This window comes from Cryptomeria japonica, chromosome 1, assembly GCF_030272615.1.
Source record: "Cryptomeria japonica chromosome 1, Sugi_1.0, whole genome shotgun sequence".
NCBI lineage: Eukaryota > Viridiplantae > Streptophyta > Pinopsida > Cupressales > Cupressaceae > Cryptomeria > Cryptomeria japonica.
The window spans coordinates 15,743,773-15,770,588 of NC_081405.1; the positions used below are offsets into that span (position 1 = coordinate 15,743,773).

General features: G+C 36.5%; 2 protein-coding genes across 2 annotated transcripts; both read left to right on the forward strand.

The window, feature by feature from the left end:
- The first annotated feature begins 715 nt into the window (after positions 1-715).
- On the forward strand, positions 716-8,969 carry LOC131028205 (replication protein A 70 kDa DNA-binding subunit C-like). Its single transcript, XM_057958452.2, has 3 exons — positions 716-891; positions 992-2,461; positions 8,651-8,969. The coding sequence occupies exons 1-3, from the start codon at positions 716-718 to the stop codon at positions 8,967-8,969; spliced, it is 1,965 nt and encodes a 654-aa protein (XP_057814435.2).
- Positions 8,970-10,266: 1,297 nt separating this feature from the next.
- LOC131028206 (uncharacterized) lies at positions 10,267-11,757 on the forward strand. The gene has a single exon (XM_057958453.2). It carries the CDS (start codon positions 10,267-10,269, stop codon positions 11,755-11,757), a length of 1,491 nt encoding a protein of 496 aa, XP_057814436.2.
- The last annotated feature ends 15,059 nt before the right edge of the window (positions 11,758-26,816 follow it).

The following is a 26,816-nucleotide window of genomic DNA, read 5'->3' on the forward strand; positions in this document are numbered from 1 at the left end:
AATGTTGCACTTTCCTTTGGAGGATTTATTTGAATATGCTATTCAACCTTCCTTTATGCTACTTATTGTTCTATAGATGTTGTGTGCTCTCACAAAATATCTATTAATGGAATTGTGAAGAGTATTAAGCACTATGTCATCTTCTACCAACTCTCCTGCTCCATCGCAACAGCCTCCCCCAGACACTTTGGTAAGCTAATCTGTTCTATGTTGTTGCAAATTTCAATATATGAGCATTGTTTTGGGTGTTCCAACAGCACACAAAAAACATCGCCTGTATACATTATTCGCTGCATCTACATAGTTGTCATCATTCTTGTGTTCCAAAGTCTGGACATATATTCTATCCATACATTGGCAAAAAAAAAAAAACTCATACAACCATTGACTTGTTCAAACATACAGGGACCCATTCTTTTATTCAAAACTGCTCCACCATCTTTGAATATGGTTGCCATTCTATTATCTTGTTGCATACATACATATATAAAATCCCACCATTTTGGATATATATATACATCTCTCTAAACATAGTTTTCTTTTACCAGATCTGCATTGCTGCTATGAAACTTTCCTCGGATATACATTCAGTCTTGTTGTGCTCTCCTTGTAGGGACTTAACGACCACCTTGAGCTTACCCCGTATGCAATCCGATCTATGAATGTTGGAGATGATATCCCTTCCCCATTACTGCAGCTCTTGTCATTTGAAAAAATGGCTGGTGATCCAGACGATAATGACAGATACAAAATAGTCTTGTCTAATGGCACGTATATGCAGTTGGCCATTTTGCCACCTAAGTATGCTGACTTATTACATGCGGAGACGTTGAAGATAGGTTCTCTCCTTTTGTTGACAAACTATGCTTGTCGATATGTTTGGAACACAAGGTAGCCTCTATTGTCTTTTCCTCATTTGTGTGAACCTATTTCTATGCTATTTACGAACGTATTTCCTGCAATTGAGCAAACCTCCTTCTTCCTTTTACAGGACCATCATTATATTCACTCTAGATGTCAAAAAAACGAATTGTGATTTGGTTGGAAAACCCAGATACCTCTTTAAAGAACAGGAAGAACAAATGTTGGGCCGAGAAACCCCGCCATCCACTAAACGTTCTCTTAAATTCGGTGTAGATCTGCCTTCTCCACAATATGCTCCCTCTGAAAATATCAGCCCTATTAAAAGCTTGAACACTTTCCAAAACAATTGGACAATAAAAGGTCGAGTCACAAATAAGAGGAAAATGCATAAATATAATATGGCAAAACACAATGGCCAAGTTTTTAGTTTTGATATTATAGACGAAGAGGGTTGTGAAATTAGAATTACTTCCTTTGATGAAATAGCAAACTTGCACTATCATCGAGTTGAAAAAGGAACTTCATATGCTGTTTCCAAAGGTTCTGTAAAAGATGCAAACACAGTATACAATAAGCTTAACAACCACCTTGAGATTATCTTGACTGAAACTTCAGTTTTGAAGCGGTGTGCCCCTGATTCTGTTGAGCCAGGGAAAAAAACCCACTTCACCCCTATTGATGAAGTTCTCACCAACACCAACAATACTTTGGTTGATGTTATTGGTGTTGTTGTCAATGTCGGAGAGATTCCTGTAATTCATAGAAAGGATGGATCTATTGTAAACAAGAGAATAGTAAAAATAAATGATATGTCAACTTTGACAATTGATGTTAACCTTTGGGGGCCGCCATCAAAACAACTAGGCAATGACTTGAAGAATATGCATGCATCTGGAATATTTGTCATCCTTGCTGTTCAAAATACAAGGGTTGGGTATTTCAATGGAAAAGTTATTTATATTTCAGCGTCAACAACTTTCGAAATTAACCCTTCCATTCCTGAAGCAGACCCCCTCCGTTTAAGAGGCCCTATCCAACAATGCCTTGATTCACACTCTTTGGATGTGCATGCCAAAAATAACCAGTACCAGAGAATGTCCATTGCATCCATCCTTCAACGTCTTAGCATTGTGCCAGAAACCATTGAGACTACTATTACAGCTGTCCTGCGATTCATAAAGGGGGACCAATTTTATTATACAGCTTGCCCATTACAATTCAAAGGTAAAGAATGTAAAAATAAATGTAGTAAACTAGTTGAGAATTTGTGGCTTTGCCCTAGGTGTCAAACACAATTCCCTGAATGTAATTACAAATACCTCCTACAGATGAAGCTACAAGATCAAACAGGCATTGTTTGGGCTAGTGCATTTGATGAGGTTGGTACAGAACTCTTGGCTCTATCTGCAAAGGAATTATACATGTTGCAATATGAATTAACAACAAAAAAAACACCTCGTAGCATACTTAATGAAGCTATGTTCAACTACTATAGTTTTACAATTTTGGTGTCTACTGACACATACAACTTTGAGCGTAGAATAAAAGTAACAATCAAGAAAGTGCAGCTACTTGCTTGCAGAGATTGCCCGAATGGGTGCAATTGCATGACTCTATACTACAGGAACAAAAAAAAAGGATTTCCCTTTCACTGTGTTCAGTATATAAAGATCATTTTTCCCCATTTGCAAACAGTTTGTCAATATTTTGTTCCTCCAAACTCAGTCATACTTATTTCAAACGTTGAATTGCTGCATATAACCACATATTACTATTCTGTTCTTTTGCATTTTGAGATGGCTAGCTCAAACCTTTAACTGATATTTGTCTCTACCAATGAAGGTTGGCAGTTGCTATGTCTGCTTTTGTTCATAGCCTCTTTTTCTATGCATGCTTTTATTCTAACAATGCTCCACTTCAAAAAACACTTTATGTAAATACTAATAGCATTCCATTTTGGTTTCCACATATACACACAATCTTTGTTACTATGTGCATATTTACAAACTTACATTTGCATCGGTGCCTAAAGTTCTCTAAATTCTTTTAAGACTTTTTTTGAATACATATAAATGTAGGTCTCCTTTTTATACTATTGCAACTGCAATTCTAACTACAGTTTTATACCTTGTTATTGATTATTACATAATAAAATTAAACTTAACGTTGCCACTGTACAAGCTTGTCCAAATATTTCTCTTTATATATATATGAATGTATTAGTGTGCAAGTTTATCTATCTCGGTCTCTCTGTGCCTAAGTATATGTGCATGTGTATACACAGATTAATATGTCTTCCCATATATATCTATATACCTCTGCACATATGTAACTGCATATTATATCATTCTGCACATATATGTGTATACATTCAATTGTTTGCATACACACAAACACACCCACACACCCACCCACCAACACACACACACACACACACATATATACATGTTAGTATATATACATATGTGCATATACATATACATATATATGTTACCATATTTATCTATCTGCATATGCACATGTGTAGAGATATACTGTTCTAAACTACATATATGTGGCCATTTGCCTATTTATGTGTATATATATCTATGTAGGCACATATGCATGTGTTCATGTGCATATACATATATATGGTCCTGTATCTATGTATTTACATATGCACACATGTAACTGAATACTATTTTGAACTACATATATATCTAAATACATAAATAAGTATATCCATATATCCTTGCATTTATCTAAACAACCAACACATTTTGTAGTCCATATTTACATTTGCTTAAGAAATCAACATCTAAACTATGTGTTTTGGCAAAAAAAAAATTCTTCTCTTGTTCTTTAATTTTGTTAATCTATATCTTAGATTGGTTACTCCTTTCAAACATTCGTTAGTCTATATGCTGCTTTCCATCCATTATGTAAACCTTTCAGTTTTTTTAAAATCTCCCCGCTCCAATGTTCATTGAGACATTAATTTAATTGTCATATGGTCATAATGATAGCTCTGTTGTATGTATTGTGAAACGTCCTTTACTAAAGTAATATTGTTACTTTATTATGGTTTTTCTCGTAACTTGCCCATCAAATGGCATGACATTGACACTCTAAACTGCATATATGCTGCCTTTTTGAAAGAAATCTTTCTACATATACATCTACCTCTTTGCATACCCACACACACACACACACATACACACACACCCACCCACCCACACACACAACACACACACACATATACATGTTAGTATATATACATATGTGCATATACATATACATATATACATTACCATATTTATCTATCTGCATATGCACATGTGTAAAAATATATTGTTCTAAACTACATATATGTGGCCATTTCCCTATTTATGTATATATATATCTATGTAGGTACATATGCATGTGTTCATGTGCATATACATATATATGATCCTCTATCTATGTATCTACATATGCACACATGTAACTATATACTATTTTGAACTACATACATATCTAAATACATAAATAGGTATATCCATATATCTTTGCATTTATCTAAACAACCACATTTGTATCTGCCCTTGCATGGATGCACTGCACCATTTCTATGTGCCCTTTTATACCATTTCTATACATATACGTATGCACCCACACTTGTATACACCCTTCCATAGCTGCACTTTGCCAAGGTGTGCCCCTTCCCATCAGGCCATCCATACAATTGAATTCCCCCCATCTTCAATCGGCGGAGGAGGGTGGAGAACCATTGGAAGGGAATTGGGGTTCTACCGATTGAAGCCTCTTCACTGCATTTCAGATTGTTCCATAAAAAAAAAAGCTTCCACCTATTTACTGTAATAAGTCTCCCACTTAAATGTCCTTTCATGAATTTCAGACACCTAGACTCGCCCTTCAAATTATGCTCCAACAAGTTTATCTTTGGAGTAATTGTTCATGCCTATTTACATTCTACTTGCATTCTTTCATCTGCATTTTCAAATTTCGTCTATATTATTTCACATTGGGCTACAATTTGCAGCAACTTCTGAACTACAACATTATTTCATTGTGATTGAATCTTGCCAAATAACAAATAGGGATGGTTACAAATTACTCAATTATAACTTTGTTATATTGTAAGCAGTTCTTGGAAAATTAACTTGCCTATGAAATAGTGAATTACTAATTTAGTGCAAAAATTTCAGATTTTGGGAAAAAAAAGATATTAAAAACATGGTTACCCACATCTCTATTTGCTACCATCTCTTTATAGCTTATTGGTTCTAAGAAGACCTTAGCCCCTTCCCTAGCTTGTTCATCTTCATTACGAGACCAACAGATTTTGTAGTCCATATTTACATTTGCTTAAGCAATCAACATCTAAACTATGTGTTTTGGCAAAAAAAAAATCTTCTCTTGTTCTTTAATTTTGTTAATCTATATCTTAGATTGGTTACTCTTTTCAAACATTTGTTAGTCTATATGCTGCTTTCCATCCATTATGTAATTCTTTCAGTTTTTTAAAAATCTCCCCACTTCGTTGTTCACTGAAACATTAATTTAATTATCATCTGTCCATAATGATAGCTTTGTTGTATGTATTGTGAAACGTCCTTTGCTAAACTAATGTTGTTCCTTTATTATGGTTTTTCTCATAACCTACCCATCAAATGGCATGACATTGACATTCTAAACTGCATATATGCTGCCTTTTTGAAATAAATCTTTCTACATATACATCTAGCTCTTTGCATACCCCCCCCCCCCCCCCCCCCCACACACACATACATGTTAGTGTATATACATATGTGCATATGCATATACATATATACGTTACCATATTTATCTATCTGCATATGCACATGTGTAAAGATATACCGTTCTAAACTACATATATGTGACCATTTGCCTATTTATGTATATATATATATATATATCTATGTAGGTACATGTGCATATACATATATATGATCCTCTATCTGTGTATTTACATATGCACACATGTAACTGTATACTATTTTGAACTACATATATATCTAAATACATAAATAAGCATATCCATATATCCTTGCATTTATCTAAACAACCACATTTGTATGTGCCTTTGCATGGATGCACTGCACCATTTCTATGTGCCCTTTTATACCATTTCTATACATATAAGTATGCAACAACAACTGTATACACCCTTCCACAGCCGCACTTTGCTGAGGTGTGCCCCCTTCCCATTAGGCCATCCATCCAATTGAATTCCCCCCATCTTCAATCGACGGAGGAGGGTGGAGAACTATTGGAAGAGAATTGGGGTTATACCAATTGAAGACTCTTCACTGCATTTAAGTCTTCCACTTAAACATCCTTTCATGAATTTTAGACACCCAGAATCGCCCTTCAAATTATGCTCCAACAAGTTTATCTTTGTAGTAATTGCTCATGCCTATTTACATTCTACTTGCATTCTTTCATCTGCATTCTCAAATTTCGTCTATATTATTTCACATTGGGCTACAATTTACAACAACTTCTAAACTACAACATTATTTCATTGTGATTGAATCTTGCCAAATAACAAATAGAGATGGTTACAAATTACTCAATTATAACTTTGTTATATTGTAAGCAGTTCTTGGAAAATTAACTTGCCTATGAAATAGTGAATTACTAATTTAGTGCAGAAATTTCAGATTTTGGGAAAAAAATAAAATAAATAACATGGTTACCCACATCTCTATTTGCTACCATCTCTTTACAGCTTATTGGTTCTAAGAAGACCTCAACCCCTTCCCTGGCTTGTTCATCTTCATTACGAGACCAACAGATTTTGTAGTCCATATTTACATTTGCTTAAGCAATCAACATCTAAACTATGTGTTTTGGCAAAAAAAAAAATCTTCTCTTGTTCTTTAATTTTGTTAATCTATATCTTAGATTGGTTACTCTTTTCAAACATTTGTTAGTCTATATCATGCTTCCCATCCATTATGTAATTCTTTCAGTTTTTTTAAAATCTCCCCGCTCCGCTGTTCCCTGAGACATTAATTTAATCATCATCTATCCATAATGATAGCTCTGTTGTATGTATTGTGAAACGTCCTTTGCTAAACTAATGTTGTTCCTTTATTATGGTTTTTTTCATAACCTACCATCAAATGGCATGACATTGACACTCTAAACTGCATATATGCTACCTTTTTGAAATAAATCTTTCTACATATACATCTATCTCTTTGCATACCCACACACACACACACATACACACCCACCCACCCACCCACACACACACACACACACACATATATATACATGCTAGTATATATAAATATGTGCATATACATATACATATATACGTTACCATATTTATCTATTTGCATATGCACATGTGTAAAGATATACTGTTCTAAACTACATGTATGTGGCCATTTGCCTATTTATGTATATATATATTTATGTAGGTACGTGTGCATGTGTTCATGTGCATATACATATATATGGTCCTCTATCTATGTATTTACATATGCACACATGTAACTGTATACTATTTTGAACTACATATATATCTAAATACATAAATAAGCATGTCCATATATCCTTGCATTTATCTAAACAACCACATTTTTATGTGCCCTTGCATCGATGTACTACACCATTTCTATGTGCCCTTTTATACCATTTTCTATACATATAAGTATGCAACAACAACCGTATACACCCTTCCACAGTTGCACTTTGCTGAGGTGCGCCCCCTTCCCATTAAGCCATCCATACAATTGAATTCCCCCCATCTTCAATCGACGGAGGAGGGTGGAGAACCATTGGAAGGGAATTGGGGTTCTACCGATTGAAGACTCTTCAATGCATTTCAAATTGTTGCATAAAAAATAAGCTTCCCCCCAAACATGCCGCACATTCAATAGCCCCCCCTCCTGTTTTTCCGCCTTTATTGCTTCTCGCTCTAACTCGCCGCCATTCTTATATTTCTATCAGATCTCCGAAGAGCCTGCTACACAAATATCTGATTTGAAAAACCAAGAAAGAGAGAACAAAATAGGCTTTACTATGCTAAACATAAAGAATAAATTTCTATAAAGCGGCAGTACAAACGCCTTAATCAAAACATGGATTCCAATACTTTGCAGTCATTGCCAGATCTAGTTGCAACCCACTCTACAGGTGTTCCCATACCTCACATATTTTCAAGGTCATCTGCAACCCACCCTTCAGATTTTCTCCAGCCACGTTCAACAGTGCTTGCCCAGTCAGTCACAAAATATGAACAACCCTGCAACCAACCTTTGCCAATTGATCAGCAAACAGATACAACTTTTATTGCTACTACAACACCAATCTAAGACCATTTCAGATCTTCTGAGTTTACACATGCGTTGGCTTCTTTTCGAACAAGAATAGATAACTTATCGCATCTACACATATGTACAATCTGCAAAGAAAAGTATATTGGTATGCATGTCAAATTAACTCAACTTGCGGTCATTTTCTCAAGATGCTATAACGAAAAGGGTGTTCACCGATTCTCTATTACAAACAATATGGATCCTAGCGAACAACCCATCGTTTTAAAACGGCTTTCACAGGTTGAAGAAATGCTTATAGCAAGGATAGCTCCTGTTTTGCAAGTTAGCCATGCCAGGGGTGGTTAATACAAATATATAGGGCACGCCATTAATTTCCCACAAGACATTTCAGAAATAGCAACTACTTTGCCACGCAAATTCCAACATTTGGAGATTGTGATTATTCGAAGGACAAATCTCGAATGGAAAAAATATGATTGTTATGTAAACAGGTTCAATGTTATGGACGCATTGAGTTACAAAATTCAACATGACCGTTACTACAGTGATGTTATCATTGACGTTGCAACTGCTAAATTATTGCCGCTGACAACTACCGATGTATCTGATTTTTTGCATACCCTCCCAAATTTCATTGATCCTCAGCCTCCTTTGCCAACACAAGACCCACTCTACAATGTTGATGAAGTTGAATTGCAACCCACATCATCATTCATTCCAAAGTTGTCGTGTTCAACCGCTGAACTAGATGCCATTAAAAAGATGTTGCACCTAGATAAGGATGATCAAAATGTTGCAGCTTGGCCTTAAATAAGTTGTTCACCCATTAATGAATACAACACTGAAGGCTTGTTCACTATGGCTTTCCCAACATTATTCCCAAACGGATCTGCACTACCCCTATAGCCAAGGACAAAACATATTCATTTGCATGAATATGCTTTGCACTTGATAAGATATCATGACCAAAGATTTGGATAGCATGTTAGGTTCAGATATTATCTTTATAATCTAATAATGAGACATCGTTCCCAACAATCAACTTCAGTTTTCCTATGCACCAACTTAGAAGACTCCTTCCCAACTACGTTGCAAGCTTTACGTGAACAGTTGCAGGTTACACCTTCTGATCAATTGCCAAACCAATTAATGCATTTTGCAGCTTCATTGCGAGGCACTAGAGCTTATTGGAATAGATCATGTAGGGATCTCACTACAATGGCACACCAATTGGGAGCGCCTACATTATTCTTCACATTGAGTGCGGCTGATACAAAATGGCCAGAACTACATAAATTATTTCCAGCCAACCCCTCTTTAGAACACCAGTCCACAAAGAAAACATTTATAGAAAACATTGTCCACAATCCACATGTTACAACATTGTTCTTGCATTTTAGATTCACAATATTCTGTGAGGAGATCATTGACAAAGTTTTCAAATCAAAAGACCATTGGTACAGGTATGAATGGCAACATCGTGGCTCTGCACATATACATGGCTTTTTGTGGTTGTCGAATGCACCTAATATGGACGATATATACTGGTCTAACAATGATGATGTGCAATCAGCTAAGTCTTTTTTTGATAGATATGTTACAACATGGAATCCTCGCAGCCAACTTGCCTAAGAGAATAGACTGCACACTGCTTCACTATTTGATCCATGCATGCCTGATACAAACCAAATTCTATCTGCTGACCCTTTCTCTGATTATGAAGAACTCATCAATGTTGTTCAACGACATACAAAATGCTCTGCTCATACTTGCTTAAAAAAAAGGCCCAGCCCTCCATTGTCGATACAAAGTACCTTGGCCCGAGCAACATTTTTCAACGCTGATTATTGATGCTAACTGCAAGCCATGTTATCAACCAGCCAAAAATGACAGCCGTTTAAATATTCACAACCCACTTATGCTGGCAATATGGTGTGCAAATGTTGATTGCCAGCCTGTTTGTTCCAAAATGGTTGTTCTGCAATATATCTCCAAATATGCTTCAAAAATAGAACATAAATCAGAAGGCTATGTTGACATGCTCAAGAAAATAGTTGCTACAACTAATACTCAAGATACCATCTTGCTAGCATACCAAAAATTCACGATGGGGATAGTTGTTGATCGGGACATCAACGCACAAGAAACTTGCCATATGTTGCAAAAGCTACCATTGATCAGTTGTTTTTGTCATTTTGTCTCCCTTAATGTTAGCAGGAAAGTCCTCCACCGTATTACTAATCAAAATGACAATGCTGAGCTCTGCAAATCTTATATTTCTGCTTACATGGAAAGGCCTATTGAATTGGAAAAAGTCTCACTAATACAATCACCACAACAATTTTCATACAATGGCCAACGTAAAAAGCATAAATGGCAAAAACTACAAAAACAAGCAATTGTCAATGTTTACCCACAATTTAAAATCTCTCCAAATGAGGATGATGACAACTTTGACGCCTATTGTTGGAGTGAGTTGCTCTTGTACAAACCCTTTCATCATATTCCTATAGATATAGGTACATCAACAGACCAAATCATTGCAAATTCGAAGCTATTGTACATGGATGGTTACTCACGTTGGCATATTTATGGAATAGAACAAGAATGCACAACAGAGAATGATGAAGACCCTAATACTAATGATTTTTTACATTCACACAATGAAGACCAGTATGAATGGGAGTACCTTTCACAAATGGCCTCTTCTAACAACATCACCATCAATGATCTCCAAATGTTAGGCAAACAAGATTACGATATTAACTTTGATTGGGCCGAACCTCATCCCACTAATCCACTTCATCTTACTGTTGTTCACTTTATTTCCACAAATAAAATAAATTGCCAACCTCCCCTTCTCCAACCACCTTCTTCTGTCGCTGATGCATTCCCTTTGGCAGCAAAACAAAAACTTGCACTTGACCTTATTCTTGCGCATTACACATCTCACCAAACCATCCCGCCTCTTCGTATGATTATACAAGGCACTGCAGGCACTGGCAAATCATATTTGATACAATGCACTAGAAAAGAACTTAACCTTTCCACTACTCAAGAGCACAATCCTTTGCTTGTACTTTCCTCGACCGACGTATCTGCATATAATATCCAAGCAACAACAATCCATGCTGCCTTGCGCATCCCTCTTAGAGATATGCAGCCTTTGACAGGCCAATCTTTAATGTTCTTCCAAGAACAATACAAACAATTACAATATATTCTAATTGATGAGATGAACTTTTTGGGTCCTAAATTGCTTTTAAAAATTGATAGCACATTACGTCAAGCATTCCCTCACCAACAACATGAACCCTTTGGAGGTATCTTACTAATCCTTGTAGGTGACCTTGTCCAGCTACCTCCTGTCATGGACAAGCCTTTGTATGCATCACATTCTATAGCCCTAGCATTATGGCACTCTTTCCAAATTGTGGTAACCTTGGATACAAGTTTCCAACAACAAGGCACCTCAAATATACAACAACAATTTTGTGCAATCTTGCAGAACATTAGAAATGTCAGTGCACTCCAAACAGATTGGGAAGCTCTTATGTCTCGATCCTCCACTAAACTAGTTGTTGATGATAACAAATAGTTTGACTATTCAATTCATTTATTTGCAACAAATGCATCAGCCAAACACCACAATACTAAAATGTTAAAACAATTGTGCTTGCCTATTGCACGATGTCTTGCCCAAGTTCCAAGGCAAACTAGCATTGCATATGATAATGATGAACAACTCCCTTCAGAAATACTCCTCTCCCTCAATGAACAAGTAATGTTAATTGCTAATCTATGGATACAAGCTGGCTTGGTCAATGGCTCATTAGGACAAATCAAATCCGTTGTCTATGATACAGATTCTAAACCTCCTGACTTGCCAAAGTACGTAGTTGTTGAGTTCAAAAATTATACTGGACCTCATTGGGACAATGCAAATCCTAAATTTGTGCCTATTGCTCGTATTACTCGAGGTAGCCGCACTCAGCTCCCCCTTGCAATGGCTTGGGCTCTAACTATTCATAAATCCGAAGGCCTCACTTTGGACAAAGCAACAATAGATATTGGAAAGACTGAAAACTAGGGGCTCACCTTCACTGCAATCTCACGAGTAAAATCACTTCAAGATCTAAGAATTGATCCACCTTTCACTTTTGAAAGGTACTCAAAATTACAAAGCAATGCTTATACTACTATCAGGAAGAAAGAAGAAAATAGATTGGCCACTCTATCCAATTAGATTTCTTCATCGCATCCCGATCATCCACTCTAATCAGCAACAACATCAGGTATGCCAATCCACACTTTCACTTGCACTCCATCATTTACCTTTTAACTTTCTGCGCTCTCTTCATTTTTGCTATGCATTTGATAAATAATGTCACTCCTTTTCTTGCAGGGGCCATTTTGCCTGTTCTTCCACTGCTTGTTGTTCATACACATGCCCCCATTAAAGGCTTTCCTACCTCCACCTGCACTTTCTACACAAAACAACGTTCAGACTTTGCCTTGCATCATCAGGTATTCCAACAAATTTGTATGATGCCTTCTCTTTCCATGCACATTTCACATTTAACGATTCCGCCACCCACTTTCCCCTTCCATCCCTAAAAAAGGTATAGCTATCTATTTCTATCAGGCTGTCCATTTTGGTTTGATGAATTTTAATTTACTCTTCTTTTCACCAGTAAGAAATAATTTAATACAAACTGCCCATGATTACATTTTCCTGCATTGGGTTACTGAGTTACAACATTATTCTCCTCCTCCGCCACTCCATTTCATTGGAGCAAAATTAGGTATGTACAATTTCAAACTTTATTTGTTATGGAGATGTTGTATCAATTGTTTTAACCTCTACATATACTGTGAGTACATTCCTTCCTGTTTTATTTGGGTCCAACAAATTTCTCTATAACCTTGTACAATGTTTCGCTGTCGAGCTTAAACCTCATCTACCTGCTATTACAAACAGGAGCTAAAGAAACAGATTGCAGCTCCTACATATACACAATGCAACTCAAAAGCACAACAAGTAATCGAATTCAAACCTATATCATCACTACTCTTCTTCTATTCATTTCTATGTTCACTACCTGTCCATTCTTAGTGATTGACGCTCACTTTTACCTACTCTATTTCATAAACTACTCTCTCTATTTACAATCATTGTTGTTCTAATAATTTAGCATTTCTACATCGCTAATTTTCTGCTCTTTTACAACATTAAACTTGTCCCCGATGTATTTATATTCTCGCTTCACTTTCGCGAGCTATATTATTTGATGTCTTTCCTACTGCCTAAGCACTGTTACAGGATCACATGCCTCTTTTCTCCAATGCTATATACACTATTGCAGCACTTACATTTTGAACAACATACAAACACTAAAAAGGTAAAGACTTCTCATTTTTTACTCTTTCCTATTTTATTTACATCACTTTTCATTACTTTTCTCTTTGTTTTATTCATTTTCTTCAACACGAATGTTATCATTACAAATTAGTAATTACCATTTTGATGCCACCTCTTCTACGTACATCTCATCCTACATTTTATTTCCATTTTTTTTCACAAACATTTTTACATAAATTAACACTAACATTGCATGCCTCTTTCACATCCAGCTTGCTTGTCGTTGAATACATCTTCCGTTTTTTGCTATTGCCTTCTTTGCTATGCTCACACTAGTAAGATAACCTTATGAAACAACGATCCACCTGTACCAGGTATGATTAACTTACTCTCCACTCGTTACTATTCTTTGCATCTGTTTTAACAACATTTGATTATTCACTTCACAATTTTACATACTGCTTTCTAACTTGCACTCACTTTTTAAAAATTGCCCATATCTAAGACTCATGCATTTATAGAAGCATGTTATTGATGTCCACTATCTCCCACCAATAACTCACAAAAAATACAAAAGGTGCTTCTACTCTCTTTAACTTCCATTTAAAGAGTGACCAGTTTTGTTTACTTCTATCCTCTTAGTTCTAATCATTACTGCAACTTATCAAACTGTTTTATTCTAATGCCACTGTTTCCAATGCAGCACAAAATCTTTTGGTTTGATTAAAATAATTCAACAATTGCAATTTTCTTCAGTTGGATAATAGAATATTGCCGGACCAAAATTAGGTACATAGAATATTCAACTGTTTACATTCTACAGATCTTGTATCAATTACTGTAAACTCTAAAAATAGTGCACGCATTTTCCTTACTGTTTAATTCACTTCCAACGATATTCTCTATAGGCTTTATAGAATGTCTTGCCGATGTTGTTCAAGCTGGTCTCTTTGCTATTACGCAACAGAGCTAAACAAACAGATTGGAAGTGCTTCATATATACAGTGCAAATATAAAGCCCATGTAGGTAACATTACATTGAAGTTTCTTTACTCTTGCTTTTCGATTTTCTCTTCCCTGCATCTATAAAGCTTTTACCGTTTAACAGAATTTCTAAGTTATCATCTTACTTTTCGGTTCCAGAATTTCATTGATGCGACAAACATCGCTTACCTTCTCTATTTCCAGGATCTTTCAGCCTACAAAATAGAGTCATTTTACCAAAGGTAACCAAGATTTAAGTAAGCCTCTTCTCTACAATTTCAAATATTCATTCTTTCTCAGAGTATAATCTACAAAAAAAATTTACAATTTATTGCACAGTCTTGCTCACTCTGTTTGCTTGTTGCCCCCCCTGCAGGATTCATTCTTCACAACACTTTCAGTGTATATAAGCCTTTTAAGGTTTCCTGACCACTTTCTTGTTGAGGATTGCACATCATATGGTTCACTCTTACTAAGAGTTTCAAGATATATTCTACATCTTCTTACAACAGATAGCTACATTATAAGTTTTCTTGTTTCATTCCACTCTCACAATTCATCACAAACTTTCACCCTCACCTATCGGCGAACCATTGCAGGCACTACTCCTACAATTGCTAGTTAGTTTATGTCATAAAATAAAAGTAAAAAGTTATTAGTTATAAGAATGTAGTGCGTAGCCTCCACGAAAAAAGATCCTTCTAAAATCTTCTTCCTGTATAAACTGACAACAACTCACATGAGGCAATTAAATGGCTTCAACATCCAATACCAGTCACAACAAAGTAAAATCGTTGTGGACAGTCATGTACATGGAAAACGATGATAGGAGAAAGCAAGAAGCAATGAATGGACATGATACTTTTAATCATCTTGCATTGCTTATTCTTAATTTTCAACCGTTGATTTTTAAAAATGGGTCATCCACTTCATATAAGGAATGCTTTAGGCGTTATTAATTATTTTTAATATTATGGTAATAAGGGGTGGAGTATAATGGTATGAGTGTGTTAGCAAACACTCTTGTATTTTAACTTAAATTTGACAACCATTTACTTGCCAAAATGTTAAAAATAATAATATAAAGATATTTAAAATATAATAATCCACCATTTCATAATTAAAATGTATAGCAAATATTTTTCAAAAATTATTAGTATACATTAAGAATAATTATTTTAGTTAAACACATATTTAATAAAATTTTATTATTAATGATTTTTTGAAATAATGATAAGAAGTTTAAAATTTAAATATAAAATATTAGATGTAAATAATAAAATGTTAGAAATTAAAATAAAATTTATATTATGAAAAAACAATTTAGATACAATAAAATTTAAATGTCTTTGTATGAAGTAAATAAAGTTTAAAATAAAAAATTTAAGATAAATAGTATAGATATTTAATATGTCTATACTAGTTTAGTATATTTATATTTTTAAAAATTATGTATGATATATTCATATATGTTCTATTTTATTTAAATTCACATTTTTACCCTTCAAATTGTGTAAACTTCCCTCTACTAGCACCATATACCTATGGGAAAGGTTCCTCCATTTTATATACTCCATCCATCTTACCTACCCACATTTTCCAATCCTATTGACTTCATCCACCCTCCTTTTGACCTTGATACGAGTAAGGGCATAATATCCAAGCGCGTTTTAGATGATACAAACCTTTGTCTATAATTCCTCTATCTACTATGCCACAACCCATCTAGGATGATACATGTGAATCCTATGCAACATATTCCTTAGAGTTCCCTCCCATCATCCATCTATTTATTATCCTCCATCTAATAATCCTTCTATTTACTATCTCCCATCCTCTCCTCTATGCATTTCTTAGCCAAGCCAATCCTCCATATTTTATCTACATCCATGCCCTTGGTTCTCCCTTATCATCAATACCCTCCATCCATCCTAAGTAATCCTCCAATCCACCCAAACAACATCCAATTTCATTCCCTTATTCAAAATTGTGATGCTAAAAATGTGGTAAATAGAATAGGCATACACATATAATGAGACAACATAAATGGAATTACGAAGCAAATTGAAAGCTTAAAAAACAAACCATAAGCTCCTTTGAGATGTCCCATTTTCCTCTATTCTTGAGGACCTTGAAGGTGTTGGATTGTTTGGCTCTCAGTGGAGCAATGACCTGCAAAGTGGCAACTCAAGAGTTGAGTAGCGACTTCATGATTGATTGTACAAATGATATGAAATGCATGATCTAAGAAACTAGATTAACGTGCTATGATTAATCCAAAATGCTAATTACTAGATGATTGAAATGAAAATGCCTATAGTAATGATGTTAAAACTATGAATGCAAGGGATCCTTATTGCTCCAAAATGAGGGGTATTTATAGGAATTCCAAGGCCAAAGTTGAGGTGGCAGGAATTGACGGTCCAGATTTGATCTGAAGATATCAAGGGCCAAGATTGAGGAAGTTGGAGAAGAGGTTGGAGGAAGGGATACTTGTCATCTCTGTGGTGACAAGTGTCAAGGAGCCTTTCTCATGAGAGGGCAAGTGTCCAAGGGAGGAGACATGTGGCAAAAGTGCCATGTGTCTCAAGGGGAAAATATCCAACCCATAAGAGGTTAGGATAAAAGAGGTTAGGATGTGCAAGAGGATAGGGTTAGTTAGACCCTAGGATTAGATAGAATGGGTTAGGTTAGGGGATGGTTAGGTTAGGTGGTTAAAATTTAGGAGCCATGTGCTCATTTGAATTTAGAAATTTAAATAATTGGAAAATGATAATTAATCTCAACAAACTTGAGTTTGTTAATCTTAATTAAGGATTAGAAGAATTGATTTTAAATGGGAGGAGGATTAATTAATCAAAATGGGATATGAAATGAACTATATAAATAAATCATGCAGATTTATTTACTAGTAGATGAATAAGGTTATTAATCAAATTTGCTTGTGAATTCGATTAATTGGGAAGGGGGATTAATTAAATAACTGTATATTTAATTAATTATCTTCGGACCATTTTTAGGTGTATACATTTTGCCCCTCTTTGAAGTGATGCGTGATGAGGTGTTGGTTCAAAGAAAACTCGATTGATGATGTTGCTGATATTGGTTTTGATACGATGCAGATTGATTTTGATTTCGATGCGGATTCGGTTTCTATATGATACTGATTCGATTTGAGATGATAAATCTCGATATGATGCGGTTTCGATTTTGAGATAATAAATCTCGATATGATGCCCCAGACGTTGACTGATAGATTTCATTGCAAGGATACCCCTCGGGAGACGAATCAGATAATTTTTTCAATATTTTTGAATTTTTCGCGATTTTTTTTTTTTTTTGAAATTTTTGGATTTTTAATGACTTGCTGATGTTTAGATATTTTCAGAGTTGATCTGATTCATTTCCCGATAAGAAATTTGAAAACGTTGCCCTGCCAGGTTGATTAGTTGATTAGATGATTGAAAATAAGTGGAATAAAAATCCCACCAAAATGCCCCACTTTGAGTTTAAAATGGTGAATTATTTTTACCACTCTTCATTTGTGCATTTGAGTTAGTTGAAAAATTTGCTCTGGAGAAAGGAATGATGATCTCGTACCACCAGCATAGGTTCGAGCGAGTTCGGCGACACGAGCATCCTCCCGCCTACAATCCACCGGTATGTACTTCGATAAAAAACCAACTTTGTCAATTTTTAGTTGAGTTGTTTAAAAAAAATAGCTAGTTTTAGAAAAAAATGTTTTTCTCAATTTTCACCATGTGGGTTTTAATTTTTTTTGCATTTTTGAAATGGGTTTTGTGCATTACAAAATGGGTGTTTGGAGTTTTTGAATTATTATTTTTTTGATGTTTTTCATTTTTTCAAAAAAATTATTTAAATTGTGCACCTTTGTTTTGAAAAAAATGCATTTTGGGGGGAGGAAATGCCCTAGCGGCGCCACCACGGGCACCATGGGCACCGCGGTCGGCATCAAAGGGCGCTATTGCGGCTGGCGTCGTTGGCGCCACTGGTGCCACCGCGAGCGATGCCTTGGGTGTCGCGGTCGATGTCGCATGAGGTTGCAAATTTTATTTTTTATATGATTTTTCAATTTTTTTTTTTTTTTTTGGGACGCGTTTTTCAATTTTATTTTTTTAAATTTTTTTAATTTTTAAACATGATATTCTCGATTTTTGACCATTTTGGCTTCATTTTTCGATTTCGGATTATTGAGTTGATTTTTCAATTTTTGATGAATTGATTTGATTTTTGATGCCGACCTTTGATGACTTGATTATTTGAGTTTTTGATTGCAAGTGGATTTTTGATGAATTTGGATGAGCTAATTTGATTGTCTAATGATTGATTTCGATGATTGTGATAAAAGTTTTGTTGCTCCTCTGACCCCCAAATGTCACAATTTTTTATAAAGATGTTGGAATGTTGTCAATTTGATTTGATTTTTGATTTTGATAGGATAAGATAGATTTGATTTGCTATCTAATTGATAAAATGAGATACTCCTGATTGATGCATATTTGATGATCAGATCTGATTATCTCGATGTACGTGCAATATGAGATAGGATTGATAATGACCTCATGATAGATGAGTGTCATTGATAGGGGCTAAACGAGATTTGATAGAAATCTCAAGTGAGCAAGATAGACTGATAGATAGATTGATTTGATAGATGGATAAATTGAGATACTGATATGATGAGATGATTTGATTGCAGGAGCACTTTAGTTTCCTCCAGTCTCGGGAGCGCTTCCCGAAGACATGGATGTTGATACCTCGCCTTAACCAGGCGGAGTGAGACCATATTAATAGGTGTGGTTTATCTTCCCTTCTTGACATGCCCCGACCGTTGATTAATCGGGGATTATTGACAACTTTAGAAGAGCGTTCGCATAGTGAGCACAATACTTTTCACTTACCAACCGATTAGATGACAGTGACACTTGAGGATGTATACTGGATACTGTGCATCCCTGTGATGGGCGAGCTAGTGTATTACAATCTTAGTGAGCAAGGTAGGACAGATGCACTTTGTCAAGTTTTTGATGGTGATGAGATTGGTGGATATGACATTGTGTGGTAGGAGATGTTAGAGCTAGGTTATGCCACATTGCCCACTATTCTTGCCGGATTCATTGGGGGTTTCCTTTGTCCTAATCACAGGGCAAAAGGATTATCTATTGGATGGGGTCACCTTCTTGAGCAGTTGGTGACACAGGGGACCCGATTTGCGTGGGGGTCATGCATGCTGGCTCATTTATATTATGACTTGCACCGAGTAGTGTACAAGAGATCGGTCGGATTATCGGCAGGGGTGATAGTTCTCCAGATGTGGGCTTGGGAGCACCTACCTATCAAACGACCACTAGCTGACTGAGATAGACCTGTAGGCAGGCCCTATGTTGACGGGTATCCAGGCACCATTGTCCAGCGAAAGTTGGGAAAATTGGAGTATCAGCGACAAACACTAGATTATCTAGATACTATGATATGGAGACCATATAGAGATTGAGAGATCTGGCCCGAGGATGCAGTGGAGATGTCATATGTATTCTCAACGTGATACCTAATCAGATCGACACCCTATGTTATCGAGCGATTCCTTTGCATGAGGGTGTTGAGATAGTATGGCGGGATATAGGGGATACCACAGGGTACAACTCATTATGCTCGCAGGAGACTAGATGTGGCTACTTTGGGGCCCTCTATTTCATATGAGCAGGTGTGCACAGAGTACCAATCATTGGGGCCACCGCATTGGGATTATCTATCAGGTATGATAGATAGGGGGATGACATATGAGTACGTCATTTTATTTACTGCACACAGGTTTCCTAGGTTGACATGTCTGGATGAGCCAGAGCCAGTTCTAGATGAGGACGACGAGAGGCTACGATGCAGAGCTCCTAGACGACTGAGGGATGGTGGGGGGGGAGGATGTGGGGGTGGAGATGATGGCGGAGATGAAGGGGATGATAGAGATTGATACGGAGGAGACGTAGGAGATCATGGTGTTGGAGATGATGATGGAGGAGATGATGATGAGGGAGATGATCATAGGGGAAATGGTCGAGTAGTGGTAGTGGCAGTGGTAGGCGCACCAGGAGCCAACGGTTCTAGATCTGCTAGAGATGTATATATGGATTTAATGACCCGGTTGGTCAAATGGAGGAGATTAGGTCCAGTGGATCGGGGGCATCAAGTCACAAAGTAGGAGGTTCCCCAGGTTGAGTAGGTACCTATGAGAGTATCATAGGTTGAGCAGCCACAAGAAGAGGCACCTCGATGGATCCTCATTAGGATGTCATCTCATCAGCAGCAGGGTCAGATTACTGACTTACAGGGTCAGGTTCAACAACTAGAGAGCTGACAAGTAGAGGGATTCTCAGATAGCCCAGCTAGAGGTCCAGATGATACAGTTACAGGTACAGGCACAGGCACAGGCACAAATGTCCCAAGTATAGGTGTGGATTGCCCCTCTCATGACCAAGAGAGATGCATCTAGGGATAGGTGTCGGTAGGCTGAGGCACAGGTACAGATGTCAAGGGAGTCTAGTTCAGGGAAGGCTGCCCTAAAGATGATGTGCCAGGCGGTCTGAGAGGTTGAGTATTACAAGACCTTATACTATACTGTTGTGTCTGCTGATCGGAGGTCTCCAGGCTTCTCACAGCTGAGCAGGAGATCAGGACAGAGCCAATTGAAGATTCGAGGAGTGACAGGGCCACTTCAAAGAGATCCCCCAGGTGGGGACCCAAGTATAGGGGTATCGGCTGGCGCTACCATACCTGCAACATCAAGACAGAGTTCTGCTCCACGTCCTAGTGGTCACGCTAATATGGGACATTGATCCATTCATGTACACACCTTTTGTGATGAGATATTGATGATTCCCACGATGTATATTTGTGATTTATCTCATATATTTTTGTGATATCATTGTACCTTGGACATTGATCTTTTTCGATGATATGATATGCAGTCAATCCTATTCGCTCTACATGACCTATGGTATGATGGATGAATTCTATTTGTTATACGATTATGTTGTGCAGTTACTTTCATGATGTATGCTTTATTTTCTATATGCTTATGGATTCTAGATGATGGATATATGCTTCTTACATGATGATGCAGTATTTACATGATGTTATGCAAATGTGAATATGGATGGTGATGCTTATAAGTACTATGTCATGCACATGCAAGGCAATGCTTTCTATTTTTATGATGTTTTTATGATTTTCTCATGCATGTTAATATGAGATGGATGCAATGTAATGCAGTGATGCTACTTTATATGATTGATAGGAGATGGATGCAATGCAATGATCTAACTAAATGAATGAATGATTGGATGTTTGATATGAATGATGTCTTAGTATGCAATGGTTACATGAGATGAACTAACTTATCATGCAGGATGAATGAATTGATTATTTTTGTTACTGTCCAATATACGCAATCACATAATAACAAAGATAACACCATGTTGAAGCCTTTGACCTTGGAAAAGATGAGTGTTGTGATATCATGTAAAACAAAATGTAAATCTACTTTAAAAATGCAAATGCAAAATGAAATGAAATGCGGCGATCGGACCGGTCATGTGGTCATTGCTTTGTTTCATCATTGAGCCTTTAAAATGTGGGAAGTGAGTGCAAATATCAATGATATAATTGAACCATGATGACCTGAGCACTACTTTCCTGGGTTTTGATATTGCAAGTTAGCACAAGCATCGAGATATAATTGAACCAAGATGACCTGAGTGTTGCTTGCGTAAAACAAGCAGTATTAACCATTTCTATATGCAAGTCCGAAATGTCTTTGATAATACTCTGACGATCATGTATTGAGACAACTTTGCACATATTAATGATTAATTTATAGACAACAGACAAGAAAATATCATGTTTCTTCCTTGTTTCCTCTAGTCAGAGACATACTGGAGTCACTCAAAAATCATGGTAGCAAAAAATCAAGATAAAATAGTTGAACCATTATTGTCAATTAAAATCATTAGTCAAAAGATATCATCCATTGATATATGTTTGTCATGTTAAGACTGATATTTGATAGTTGATGGTTGACAATTTGATCTTGTGCTCAACCTTGGATGTGTCTCAATTTTCGCTTAACAAGTGTTGCCTAACTGTTGTTCTACCTGTTTGATTAAGCTCAAAATGATGAACTTTTTTGGCCCCAGCTAGGTTCAAGATTTTGCCCCCAGTCTAGAAATAAACTTTATTATAATATATACAATGATCCAAACCATGGCGAGAAATAACCTATGATGCCTGCATATGTGCAAAGGATTTATTATGGATATGAACAACGTTGATGGAAATGAATGCAAGCGGAAGGATGCATGAACCAATAGATGGAAGAGCTAGCTGACAGATAGCGCCTGTTTGCCAGGTTTTCACCATTTGTTTTTATTGCACTTTTTCTCATATTTGATTTTTTTGTTTTGATTTTTCACTGTTTTCGCTGTTTTTGTATTTTTTGCTTTTTCACTTTTTTGGATTTTTCTATTTTTGCACCTTTTTTTTGGATTTTTTTGCTTTTCCATTGTTTTTGGATTTTTCTGTTTTTCACTATTTTTGAATTTTCTGCTTTTTCAGACAAAAAACTTCTTCAGATGCATGTTATTGATGGGTTCCTCAAGCCGATCCCTGTCTTGTGTTGATAATTGATATGCTCCTAACCCAAATCCTATTGTGACCATAAACAAACCTAACTAGTTTGGTTCAAACTTCCCTTTCTTTTCTCGATCTGACTGGTTTCGTGGATTTTCCTTTAGTACTAGTTCTCCAACTTGAAAGGCTCGTGGTTTGACCTTGTGATTATAATTCTGACACATTATTTGTTGATACACCTTTAAATGATCAAAGGCATTTTGTCTTCGTTCGTGGATCAATTCTAACTCTTGCAATCTAGATACTCGTTGTTCTTCATTTGGGATAATTCCTTTTAATGATATGCATATAGAAGGTATCTCTACTTCAATTGGCATAATTTATTCTGATCCATAGATAAGAGAGAAAGGTGTGGCACTTGTTGGTGTGCAGATACTGGTATGGTAGGCCCATAGAGCAGGGTTCAATTGAATATGCCAATCTTTGCCAGCATCATTCACTGTCTTTTTGAGGATTTTCAAAATAGTTTTGTTGGATTCTTCTGCTTGCCCATTCCCTTGTGGATAGTATGGTGTGGAAAATCTGTGTTCGATCTTGAATTTCTCACATAGCTCTTGTACATCTTGATCCTTGAACGGTCACCCATTATCAGTGGTAATGGTCATGGGTATGCCATAACGACATGATGTAGTTCAAGATAAATGCAACAATTTGTTTTCCAGTGATATTTGTGAGAGGTACCACCTCAATCCATTTTGTAAAATATTTTGTAGCTAAAAGGATGAATTTGTGACCATTGGATGAAGGAGGGTTTATCTTTCCTACTAGATCAAGACCCCATTGGCAGAACGACCAAGATGTTGCCAAATCATGAAGCTCTCGTGCTGGTGCATGAATTAAATTTCCATGGATTTGACATTGTTTGCATGTTTTAGCTATCTGAAAAGAATCTCGTTCCATAGTTGGCCAATAATAGCCCAAGCGTATGCATTTTTTTGAAAGGGTAAGACCACTTGAATGAATGCCACAAATGTTGCTATGGACTTCATTTAAAGCCTTCTCAGATTCTTCTTGCTTCAGACATCTTAAGAGAGTACCATCCACACTTCGTTTGTAAAGGGTATTTGCAACGAGTATAATGGGAAGATTGGTGAATGAAATTTCTCTTTTGGTTCTTTGACAAGTCCGAAGGGAGGGTGTTATCATCCAGGTATGTATAAATTTGGCCATAGCGGGAGGAATCATGCCCAACAAGGTGAGAGATAATTTGGGATTCAGGACAATCATGTGCAAGGTAAAACAACTCTTCCACCAGGAATTCGTAACGCTCTTGATTTTCCTGTGTCTGAAGGAGAGAAACAAGTGTTGCCATGGCGTCTTCTTCTTTGTTGTCATTTCTCAGAATTTTCTCAAAAGTTATTTTGACAAAGTATTTCTTGACATCATCAACCATCTTCTTATAAGGCATTATCCTTTCATCCTTTGTTTGATAATCGTCATTGATTTGATTGATGATGAGATGAGAGTCTCCAAAGACCTGTAGCTATGTAATGTTCCATTCTATGGCCATCTTGATTCCTGTGACCAAAGTTTCATATTCCATTGTATTGTTGGTGCATGGAAAACTTAATTTATATGCCTTTGGAATTGTGTGACCTTGCGGTGTGATGAATAGAATGTTTGCTTCTGATCCATGTTGTGTCCATTATTGATGCCTACTCCTAGACTGACATCTAGGTGATGCATTATAAGATCTGGATCTAACTCTGGAATGTCTGCATATGACCGGGCAAAATTGATTTGCCATCTTTTGAAGAGTTCCAAATATTTTTGCCCTTCTTGTTCTGATAGAGATGTTGTTGGATGTAGAATCTTTGGGTGATCAGTTATGCCAATGTTAATTGCCTTTGTTGGTTCTATCAAGATAGATGACCTCTCTTGATAGTATTCAGGTAAGGTGTCAAATCTCCCATCTTCCAGCGCCTCGAGGAGGTTTTGACCGTTAGATGCATACTTTCTTTTTACTTTTTCTCGATCTAATGTTGCCAATAAATGGCTTTTAGTACTAAACTTGATATTGTTTTCTTTATTTTGACTTTTGCGACTAGGAGATTTGGCATCCACTTGATTGGAAGATGCGCAGTCAAAATCCTTGGTGAAATTTGTTGCGGGTTCGATTGCATTAAGATATAAGGATATGGCATGGTCATTAGGAAAGGTATCAATTCCAGTATGTCTTTCATTTTCCCAGTCAATAAGTTCAATATGGATTAGAGGTAAGGGGTCCTCAGGTTGAGATGCTTCAAAGGTAATAGGGGTCATGATAGAGATGTCAAAGTTTTCGATATGTATTTCACTGTCTAGAATGATACTTTCATCAGAATGCCCTCTTGCAAGTAGCTCCTGATCGTCCTCAATTAAGTCCAAGTCAACCGAATGTGATCCTGATTCAAGTGGGCTAGTTCCTAACATTTTTCCTGCATACGCATGAACTATATCAATATCTACATCTTCTTCTTCCCTTTCAATTGCAAGTTGCTCTTGGATATTATCATGTTCATCTTTTGTTGCTTAGAAGATGTGTCCTCTTGTAGAGTAAATCGTCCATACCCTAAGCCTAATTTGTCTATAGCCTGTTGAGTATGAGGTTGTATAGGTTCTGAGATACCTTCTTTTCTTTTTCCTACAAGACCTGTTCCAGTGTATCCCATTTTTTGAAGAATATTAAATCCTTTTCCATATTTTTCTGTAGGTATTCTGACATTATTGATCTTTTGTTGGACTTCTTCATCCTTATATAGCCATTGTAGCACATCTTTGTCTTCTATTTCCTCTGATAAGGTCCCAACACTAACAAATGCTTCATTAAAATATTGGAATATGTTTCACAATTGGTTGTTGTTGAGAGTTTGATGGTTTTCCATAGGATTTAGGAGAAAGTGGTAACTGCGATAGTGAATATTCTCTGTTCCCTCGATCTCTTGGCTCCATTTATTTTTTTATACTTGACATAATTGAGGCAAATGATTTTTCTTTGGATTGTGTGCTTGAAGATGATGTCTCTTTGTTATGTGGAACAATAACCTCTTGAGCCGGTTTCAGATTACTACAACACTGTAATGGGTTTGAGTCTACTGAGATTGTGATTTCCTTCCCATTGTATGGAAACTTCAGGCACTGATGATATGTTGATGGAATAGCCTGTATGTCATGTATCCATGGTCTTCCCAAGAGTATTGTGTATGATAAATCCAAGTATAGGACTTGGCATGATGTGTCTTTCTACAAAGGTCCCACTCTGATGGGTAATAACATAATTCCTCTATAGGAACACTCTTCTTCATCATAAGCTTTGAATGTGATCTTTTTCTGAGGATCAACTACATCTTCAGAATAACCTAGAGCACATACAAGAATCAATGGGAAAATGTTTAAGCTAGCTCCCCCATCTATTAGGACACATTTAACGAGCGTTCTATGAATGAGGACTTCAATTTACACGAGAGCATTATGGGGATGTTGCAAGGAATCAATGCTCAGATATGAAGGAGATGGGATTTGAATAGGATCCTCTAAAATAGGTTTGATGGCCATTATGGATATCCCTTGGGGAACTTCATCCTTGGGTGTATTGTTTGGTGAGGATGCTATGGAAGGTTCTTGCAAGT